General features: G+C 42.0%; 1 protein-coding gene across 1 annotated transcript; it reads right to left on the minus strand.

Moving 5' to 3' along the window:
- Positions 1-3,490: 3,490 nt before the first annotated feature.
- On the minus strand, positions 3,491-9,366 carry crip2l (cysteine-rich protein 2-like). Its single transcript, XM_062551151.1, has 8 exons — positions 9,208-9,366; positions 7,156-7,250; positions 6,557-6,614; positions 5,974-6,108; positions 5,381-5,449; positions 4,937-5,031; positions 4,783-4,840; positions 3,491-4,393 (listed from the first exon to the last, which is right to left on the minus strand). The coding sequence occupies exons 1-8, from the start codon at positions 9,248-9,250 to the stop codon at positions 4,329-4,331; spliced, it is 618 nt and encodes a 205-aa protein (XP_062407135.1). The 5' UTR covers positions 9,251-9,366; the 3' UTR covers positions 3,491-4,328.
- Between the last annotated feature and the right edge of the window lie 1,409 nt (positions 9,367-10,775).

Below are 10,775 nucleotides of genomic sequence, written 5' to 3' on the forward strand. Positions count from 1 at the left end.
CCAGTTCTGAAGGGATGTGTTCATGCCCAGGGGACCCACCTTGCTAACCAGGTGCTGGGAGATTATGGTGTTAAACACCATCTGGACCCACACATTCCTTTTCTCCACGTGTTCCAGGCTCAGATGTAGTGCAGTGGCTATTGCATCCTCAGTTGAGCGGTGTGCAAATTGAAGCGGATCAAATGAGGTGGGCAAGAAGAAGGTGATGCGTTCCTTAACCAGTCTTTCAAAAGACTTCATTATTAGAGAGGTTAATGCTACTGGGCGATAGTCATTTGAGCCAGTAATGGATGATTTTTTGGCACAGGGATGATGGCTGAGGTTTAATAAGAGGACGGCACAATAGCTTGGGAAAAAGAGGTGTTAGAAATGTCCGTAAAGACCTGTGTGAGTTGTTCCGCATCACTACGTTAACACCAGGCCCGGTATTCTGTCCGGACCTGCAGCTTTTCTGGGATTTGTTTTCCTCCGGGTTTTAAGGACATCCTCCGGGTCAAGGCTCAACACCTGTTCATCATAGACAATGAATGCCCCCTCCGTGTATGTGTTTTGCAGTTCATTGATGTGTTGATGTAGAGAAAATCTAGGGCTATTTTTGTGTCTGCGTCTGGAGGAATGTACACAGCAAGGATAATTATGACAGAAAATTCCTTCGGGAGATATAAAGGCCGGCATTTGATGTGTTGAGCTTCAACTAATTGTTCAGATGTTTTTGTAAAATGCTGAGCATCTGTCAAATAAAGTGTTGACCTGTAGTGTTTTGTTTCATGACTACTGACCAACATAAGCCACACAGAGGAGCTATAGTGAGCAATTCTGAATAGCCAATACTCAAGAAAACACGTGTGATGCTGGATCCAAACCCAAGTAATAAAGAGAAGTGACGAGAAGGGGTTTCAGCAGTTGTTTTCATACAACCACAAAGGAGATTATGAGTTCACTGTTTGTTTGCTTGTTTGTGTGTTTATCTATTCATTTGTTTGTCAGCGGAATTATGCAAAATAGGCTCTGGTCTAAATGTGGGACCAAGGGCCGAGCGGAAGAACCTCTTTCATTTTGGAAGCTACATTCGTACAGGTGTCCATGAGCCCGATCAGCTCCAAATCCATTACTGCAAACAAATAATCCTGCAAACAAGTGATCGAGCCAACTAACAAGTACCAGGCCAAGAATCTGTGTCCAGTTTATCCTGAACTAGGGCCAAGCTCCTGAAAGCAACTCAGAGTTAAGTGCAGGACTGAGCCGATCAAGGGCATTAAAGAGGAACTATGTAGGATTGGCGATTTCATCTCTGGTTTCGGTTTCGTTTTTCGTTTTCGCTCGTTTTTTGCTTGCATTTTCTCTGCAGAGCTTCCCCGACAGCTTTAGCGTGTATATTTATACATGTATAGGCTATATTTAAATATATAAATTGCAAGCGTGGTTCTTCGTCTCAGACTTCCAGATGTAAACAAGGAGCGATCGTCTCCTGCAGAAAGTTGCATAGGGTCTCTTTAAGGTGGCAGCTGGGAATAACATTGAGTATTGACATGCACTGACTGCATTGAGGGGTACAATGAACACAATCAACTTACAAATTAATTGATAATGATAATAAAAATGCTCACTCTGATTGTGACAGTAACTGGCAATTCAATGTAAGCTACTCCTTGCTGTCTCTCTAAAATAATCTACTGCAGATTAATTTAGAACGTTTTATAACAACATTGTAGGTCACTCCAACTTTCAGCAGGTGAACCATCTAAATGTGTTCTGTGAGGACTTATAAGCAAAATGCAGTTTGAAGATAAACCAAACCATGTCAGAGGAATTAAAGGCTGAGGAATTAAAGGCTGATTCCTTTCGAAACATCCGTATATACTGCACATGCCACAAAAGTACAAAAACTACTGGCCATAGTCTCGCCATGAGGATGGAATTACTAAGTGCCACAAGATCGATGGCTCCAATGTCACTCCCATCACCCACATCTGTAACCTTAGAATCACCTTCAACCCCACCTTTTACCACCTCTTACCACCTGTTAACCTTGTCACCAGAACTGCCTTCAAGTTTGCTTGCCTCTGCCCCTTATTGTCCTTCGCTACCCACCATCGTGACCAGATCACCCCAGTCCTCCACAATCTCCACGACTTTCTGGTCAAACTTACTTAACAATACTCACCTACAAAGCTCTGAACAACCTAGCCCCTGGATTTCGCCCGGCGGCTCAGGCTGGAAACTTGCACATCTATCTCCTCTGTTCCCTGCCAGAACCTTTGGCTCCAGTCGCAAACTAGCTTATCCAAAAGATGCACCGGATAGTTGGTCTGATTATTTGAAGGATTATCCAAGTGGCCATGATTTTAACAATGCCAATAGAGCACGAGAGTCCCGCCCCCACCTCCGAGAGAGCACGCCTCTCGAGAAATAAAGAACAGACTCCCCATATCAACGTTAAATCTTAAAAGATTGGCCCCAGCCGTGGCGCAACTGGCTGGGGCACCTGCACCGCACTCCGGCGACCCGGGTTCGATTCCCGCCCCGTGGTCCGCTCCGGATCCCACCCCCTCTCTCTCTCCCATTCACTTCCTGTCTTTCTCCACTGTCACTGTCAATAAAGGCATAAGATGGCCAAAAATATATACTTTAAAAAAAAAATCTTAAAAGATTGAGCTTAGTATGGTGATAGCCAGACTACCTAGCCTCTCCATACCTCTCCGATCTCCTCATCTGTCACACACCTGCCGCCTCAGGTCCGTTGAAGCAAACACACTCAAGATCACCAGGACCAAGTAGACGGCGACACGGGGCGACAGGTGCAAATGCACCCTCCCAGACTGTACAGAAAACAATCAAACACCCAATCATCCTTCAAACAGAACCACAGCACTCACCTCTTCCTGTTCATTGACTTCATAGTGCTTTGTCTTGTCACTGTCCACCTTTCAAGCTGTTTCCGCTTTGTCTATGTACCTGTGTGTTTTCTGTTTATGTAACTAGGTCCATGTGCCTTGTGTGTTTGTTTGGAACTTATGCATTTACAGTATGTGAAATTGTGAAACGCGTAGAAAAGCGTCATCATTTTATTATTATTATTATTATTATTTATTTTATCATTATAATTATTATTATAATTATCATTGTCAATATTTAAGGGTTAATTTCTGCAGATCTCAGCTGAGGTTGTACTGCACTTTGACATGATATGTGATCAGGCCTGGCAAGGCTTTAAGTAGTTGAAGAATAACATTTATGAAAATGATGAAAATGACCTATAACCCAGTGAGGCGGTGTAGAAAAATCTCACTGACTACATTCACCTGTCTGTCAGCCAGGGGTGTTCTATGGTTTTGTGAAACTCCCCCTGGTCTGGTGTGTTCTGGTGGTATGTGACAATAGGGCTTTTTCTCCCTACTGCTGTTGTGTAGATCTTGCTAGCTGTGTCAATGGCTCTCCCTAGTGGCAGAACCGGAGCATTATAACAAAAAAAAAAGAAAAAGCCTTTTGTCACACATTCACATCTTTTATGTAGAAAATTCTGTGTCAAATCAATTCTTCTATGAAACAGGTGCTCAAGAAAATGAACAATAAAAAGTATACCTCTAAACAGTTGTTAGTAGTAACAAATACAAACATACTATAGGAACTCACTCCTAAAACTTAGCAGGTAAAGAACACTTGGGAGTTGTCTCAAATCTCTATGCTGTATGTGAGTTTCAAATTCATCTAGATTCTATTCTAGAGAGGTATTTCTTATCGGACGTGAAACCTTTGCCACACTAATACTCAAAAAACGTAATACATCCCACTGACTCATGTCCGTGTTCTTATCGTTGGCAGATTACTCACGTGGCACTTTGCATACAAGGTTTTGAAAAAGAAAAAAAAAACACCATATATTAATTAACACAAGGGCAAAGAGTCATACAAAAAATATATCCAAATAATGTAGAAATACATTGACAGATTATTCTCAAAATGCACACGTCTACGTTAATGCCTTTGGAAGGGCACATACGGTTATCTTTTTCCATTTCTCGAGAAAAGCAGACAGCACAGCAGCAGGCTAGCTAGTAGTTGATGGACTACAAGTCCCCCCCCAAACACACACATACACACACACACACACACACACACACACACACACACACACACACACACACACACACACACACACACACACACACACACACACACAGAAAACAGAAGACGGAGAGTATTGAAAGAAGTGGTAAATGGCTATGGAGTGAAGTTAGAGATCCGCAGTTGCACATCATCGGAAGAGAGGAGCTGAGTAGCCTGGTGTGTCGTGCTGGTGGCCGGGAGGCAGCTAGGAGTTAAAGGACTCACGGTTGGGGCTCAGCGTTGGGCTCGTCATAAATATAACTTCCCACTCCTCCTGTGTTAACACCTGTTATAAGGAACAAATAATTACACATTCAAACCAGTTAGGCGGTTAACAGGGGAGCTACACCAGGCGCGTAACTGAAGCGTTCCGCTCGCAACGCGTAAAATCAAGTTTTAGAAGACTGGTCTAGTTTTTGGTTTTTAATGTTCGCGCCACTGTCGCGTCTGGTGTAGTTACTTCCATTTATTATAGTGATTATTAACTGCTACAACAAAATCTTTAACAAAAGTTCACAAAAGTTACGCGCCTGGTGTAGTTGCCCTGTAAGAAACGACCTGCTTAAATTTATCCATAAGAAATCTTAATGATGTAGACATTATGATTTATTATCATGTTTTGTTGTTGGTTGTACATCTGATAAGAATTCATTGAAGTGAGATGTTCTGAGGTACCTTTGGGTCCAAACAGGGTAGCATAGCATGGCTTGTGACAGTAGGGCTGGCCATCATGCTGTGAAGTGCATCAAGTAGAATACATCTGATTAGTTTGCACTGCATTGCACAGACACAAAACACACACACAGACACACACACGTCTCAAACTCACTTCTGCATGGCCCCCTGGTGTCAGAGTCTTGCTACACCTCTCACAGCGCAGGCAGGGACGGTGCCAATCCTTACCAAGGGATGTCACCTTTTCAGCTAACAGAGAGAGAGAGAGGGGGGGGGGGGGGGGCGGAGAGAGAGAGAGAGAGAGAAAGATATGGATCATTTGATAACTACATGTGGGTTGTGGAGAAATATGACCTGAGATTTTTTTATTATTATTATGGCAAATAGGCAGCTGAAACAGGCTAATGTTAAACTACTGTGTGAATCCAGCGTTGACATGATTGTCATTACATTTATAAATGAAAATCCAAAGACATTCAAAGTAGGCCCATCAATATGTCTTAACAAAAGAAGGAAAAATTGAAAAAGGTCACCAGCCCCTAGTCTGTGATGCATTTTACATGACCTGCATTGAAAGAATAAAGTTGTTTAGACTCACCAAAATACACTGTCTTGCTGCATCGTGGGCAGACGTTTGGCTGTCCAGCAAAGGATGTGAAACTTGCAGCTGAGGAGAAATGATCAAGATTATGAACCCTACATCTCAACTGTAGCAAATGTACACAATTTCAATAATATTGTGGTGCATTCACTTATATACACTGGAATGCTTTTTAGAAGATTAGGTTCAGAATAATTAGAGTTCCGACTGGGTGAGTGAACATTCGAAAATGGCTGTCAATGATCCTTTGGATGATTGCTTAATGTGATTTCATTAGGACATCAAGAAAAATTGGGGGGAAATGATTTTACTAATCTTCTCTCATTTTTAAATCATGTTCTACCAAAACAGATTTGCCTCTTGATCAGGCATTTAAAATCCCAAAATGCATGTCAAAGCAAGTTGTCTGCAATGACATAGCGGCAAAGCCTCATAGACTTCATTCAGAGATCAAAAATGTTGACTTGAGACAAAAACGTGTGAGGCACTCCATGATAAAAGTAAGAATCATTTGGTCAGCAGGGAGCCAGAGCTAAGGAAGATCCACAGGTGGTCTAGACTTCCATCCGGCTTCTTTTGTCTTTTTTTACCTTTTACTGGGCCTTTGGGGGGGGCGGATGCTTTCTTCTCTGCCGGCTTCGGCTCAGTTTCCGTGGGAACGCTGGCAGCATCATCGGTCACAGGGGTATCGTAGACATAGGAGCCAGCTCCTCCGATGTTCACACCTTCACAGACAAAGAAATGTGTGAAATTGGCACAGAAACAATCACAAATGGTGATATTACATACCAAACTGACAATGCATTTAATGCCCTTTACATTTTACATCAAATCACATGATAAATTACATTTTAACAGTAATGAAACCAATTTTATTGTTAAGAAGTAAATGTTCAATTCATTTCATGTTGTTGTTATCATCTAATTATTGACATTAATTTAGAGAGCTACTGAGTTCACAGACAGCTACCAGATAAAAAGCAGTTAAGGGTATTGAAAAACTGCAAAACTATACTGGCTGGGTGAATCCAGTGAAATGGTATGAACTAATTATTCAAATCCATTTTAAATTCCTTACATTCCCTTTTTAAGCAGAATTATTTTCATACCTTAATACACAAGAGAGGAGACAATAATCAAGATGGAAAATGTTAGTGTTCTTTTATACTGCACCTTTTGGTCCATAGAGGGCAGCATAACATGGTTTGTGGCAGTAAGGTTTCCCATCATGCTGTGTGCAGAGAGAAGCGCAATGTCTAGTGAGACAAAGCATTTCACAACATGTGGGATAATTGCAGATATATTTCACTCAATTTCTTAACGAAAATAAACTTAATGAATATAAACGTTAAAGGTAAAAGGTTTGATCTAAAATCTAAATCACTATTATAAGGTGCTATTATTTATATTATTACTGCTATCATTATACCCAGTGATTAAACTAGCATTAACATGAGTTCATGCCATTAATGAAAGTGAATGGCAGTAGCAGTGAGGGTCATTTGAGTTATTGCGCTGCTTCTCGGTCTCTGTTTGTTTTATAAATCTCTTGGCTTCCCTCCCCCCTGGCTCCGGGACCTGCAGTGTGTATTCACCAGAGCTGGAACTCATCCTGGAGGGGATGACTCAAGCAGCTAAACAGAACACGCTAGCCCAGTTCCTCATTGGGCCACGGGTTTCCATGGGCACGCTGCTGTCACTGATATGACAGTGAGGGCTGATCCGGGGGGGGGGGCCTGCTTTCCGCCCTGTCGGCTGTCGCTGTTACCCACCTCTGCGTGACCTCCAGGGATCAGCGTCTTGCTGCAGCGTTCACACTTCAGGCAAAACTTATGCCAGTCTTTCCCCAGGGATGTCACCTTCTCCGCTGGAGAGAGAGAGAGAGAGAGAGAGAGAGAGAGAGAGAGAGTGTATGTTGGGGGACAGACAGAGAAATGATAAAGGATAAGCTATAGGGAGTGCAAGCAAAATAGTGACATTTGATATCAGCGGATCAGCTTGAACTGAAGACCATTTTCATCCGCCATCTGCCCATTGCAATGCATGGATAGTTTCTTGACCATTTAACAGTGTCGGTTTTCACTCCATTTCATGGATACTAAAAGAGTAAGTGATGCAACAGAATACAGAACTAAATGAAAGGGCTTCACTTGCTTTGACTATGTCTAATGTAAATTACATTGTGTTGTCCAAGACAAAAAAGTTCTTATCATCATTATCATTGTATCTGTGTGTACACAATTACAGGGTTAATTTATAGCCTTGCTCTACAATGTCACTCCCAGTGTTTAATGCCTTTTAGACTGATGAGTTCTGCATGTTTGTGTGCCTTGAAGATGTGTCAAATTAAGTTGTCGTTTAGTAATTCGATTGATTTATCTGGGAGGTTTTCATTTTAAGGGACACACCCAAGAAATGTTTTCCTAATTCTTCTGAATAGGTTAAGATGATTAGTGAGAGTAAGCAATGGTTTAGACAAAGAATGAGTATAGTGAGGGACTCATCTTTTGTTCAAATAAAACTCTTCTTCAAAACTCAGACATCCACTTGCATCTCCTGTTACAATAAAATGCAGCAGCAGCATTGACAGCATTCTTTCCTTTGGCTAATATGAATAAGTTTAGCCAAATTCTTATGCAATGGCCCAGTCGAAGGAAAAAAATTAAACACTTCAAGTTACATAAGTTAGGGTGGTTTTAGCAAAGACCTGCAAGTGAAATGGAAATGACATGAGAAGCAATCAGAGAATTGAACCCATGTGACTAGGCTAGCACCCTCTCATAAAACTGCCACTACCATTCAGTCTCAGGGAAAGGATTGCAGATGCACAGTGTAGGCCTACAATAAGGCATCCCATCAGTTTAAGTGTTTTGCTGAATCCGTGCCAAAATAATGCTCGACATTCCGTTATTAGTGCACATCCATTCTACCGCACGCTTGTTCCAGTCTCCCTGAATTCTGCCTTTTTTCTTAGCAGTTGAGTCGATGGAATAGCCCACTCGGTCTGGTAGGTAAATGATCGAAAATGTAAATGTCTTTAACACCAAAACAAAGCAGATGTAGCCTACTCGTTCATCATTATACGTAGGGTCTATGAAAGGGGATGCTTTTCCGTTAGCAGGTCTTGTAATGTCACAAGCGGTGAAAGTTGCTCCTTCGCCGCTCAGGGAGCTGTCCGTAGTCGCTAGTACTGAAATTATCCCCGTCTAGGATCTTTACTTCACCAAACCCTACGGCAAACTTGATGTCGCCGGATGTTCTAAACACGGTTCGGTAAATAACATGGCGCGCTTCTCTTCGTTAGTTAACCGGATTTGCTTTCGTGCAGTTCGTTCGGTCAACGAGATTTTCGTGCAGTTAACTCGGCAAACGAGATTGTCATAGGGGGTCATAGTTTAATCTGTTTAACAATTAAACACATGGTGTCCAAATTGCTCTAAACCAGGATTCGCTCATATGGTTCCCTTAACTGACCCCAAAGCCCACGGCAGAAAATGAGCAGTGTCGGATAACCAATGTTGTGAAATTAGCTACGTCGTTGCCTAGATAGCCTATTCTGCTGGCTCTGTCTCGTGGTTCAGATAAACATTAACCTTACTTCGACTGCATAAACTACACCTGTGTAGCCTTTTTTTTTTTTCTAGTCAAATTAGCTTAGTAGGCTATAGATATTGGCATCTTGTCATATTCTAACCTAGCCATATGCATCGCATGGTCCATTTAGTCATTTGGCTTCAAGCAATGTCCACTACAATGGTCGGTTGTTGCATTCGACCCCATGTGCGAAACAATGATGATAAAAAACGTGTATGGCTGTCACTTACCAAAGTAGACCGTTTTATCACATTTAGGACATTTTGACGCCATCGTTGTCCCGTTGAAATGGACGTTGTTTTGTGAGTGGCCGGGTTAGCTTAAATTGCGAGTCTCATGGGCGGTTTCACTTAGCCGACTCCAGCAGGAGATGTTCCAAGTGAAGAGAGACTGGGATGCAAATGCATGCCTCATCCAAGAGACAGCTCTTTTTTCGGCGTCGGGGCCACGCCCTATCGTTGACGTAATTTTGGCTAGCGATTTTGTGGCCATGCGCCAAAATGATAAAATGTCTCTCTAATAAAACAGCTTTGGTAGGCTATAGTATTACACTATTCATCCATCATTGTGAGACAATAGTGAGCAGACTAATCTCATTCATAGCCTATTATTAAACCATTGTGGAACGTTTACCCTCTGATCTTTTCAGCAATAGCCTACCGTTTAAAAAAGGTAGTCAATAGCAGGGGTCAGATAGGCCTATGTCTGTAAGAACACACTAGGCCTGCTGTTGTTTCACACTTGTTCTTCCACACTTATTGTGATTGCCCTACATATATTCAGGTTGTATAATACTAGCCTATATGTTCTAGTGGGCATAGCCTATGATGCAACATCTGGCCACTCTGTCTTTTAAAAGTCTCAGAAAAATAAAATAGGCCTATGCAGCAAAAAGAGGAACTGTTGTATTTTTTAAGATATAGCCTATGCAACATTTCTCTAGAATGTCTCTCTCTGAACCCAGCCACTTTTTCTTTTTCTTTTTTCTTTTTCTTTTTTTTTGGTGTAAGTGTGGTCAGTTTTGGCTGGGTATACCCACCTCAATACCCCCTACTCACTTGTTAACATGATGTCAGCTCAGATCCTTATCACATTCCCCTTCGTCACATTATCTTTCATTGCCTATATATACGCTTTTATTTCTAGGTGATTAGCCTTTCTGAATGCAGGGCATATACAGCAGCGGACCACCAGCCTTTCAGCACCCCGGCTCTGTGTTTATTTCCACTTTGCGTGGTTGTTAGGATACGGGACTGGCCGCTCCTGTGGAATGTTAAGTGACGTTGCACAGGACCCGGGCCAGCAGCACCCCTCCTGAGGGGAACACTCGGACCGTGATAAATGCACGCTCTTGTACAACAGATATTCTACATCTCACAAGAGCCTCAGATCTGTCACTCTCCTCCATGTATGGTGTGAGTTATGGTGTCTGGGTTCGTTTGAACCGAACAAAACGTCGGAGTTGTAACACTAACAAGGTGACACTAGAAAGATTATTAGGGCCTACTGGTTTGCAGCACAGTATATATTTCTGTCATCCTTGTTCCTTGAGGTGAAAAGAGGTGAGTTGGGAATAGAGCTGGAGTATGGGGTTCATGACAGAAGATACTCATTTGTCTCCCTCACAAACAGGTGTTTTCAGGATATTCAGTACAAAAATAGCCCAATTTTTAAACACAAGCTTGTAAACGACAAAAGGTCAAGTCTACAATTTGCAGTTGACTTTTCATTTCAGTCAAGGAAAAGGTTAACATCCACTAGAAAATTCCATTTGTGCATGTAGTATTTTTATCTTTGT

Source organism: Sardina pilchardus, chromosome 12 (assembly GCF_963854185.1).
Source record: "Sardina pilchardus chromosome 12, fSarPil1.1, whole genome shotgun sequence".
NCBI classification, from domain to species: domain Eukaryota; kingdom Metazoa; phylum Chordata; class Actinopteri; order Clupeiformes; family Clupeidae; genus Sardina; species Sardina pilchardus.

Excerpts from the sequence above, each read along its gene's own strand:
- crip2l (XM_062551151.1), bottom strand. The coding sequence starts at position 9,250 with ATGGCGTCAAAATGTCCTAAATGTGATAAAACGGTCTACTTTG. Across the intron at positions 6,109-6,556 it reads TGCCCTCTATGGACCAAAAG|GTGTGAACATCGGAGGAGCT; the intron begins GTGCAGTATAAA and ends TTGTCTGTGAAG. Across the intron at positions 5,450-5,973 it reads CCCCAAAGGCCCAGTAAAAG|CTGCAAGTTTCACATCCTTT; the intron begins GTAAAAAAAGAC and ends ATTTCTCCTCAG.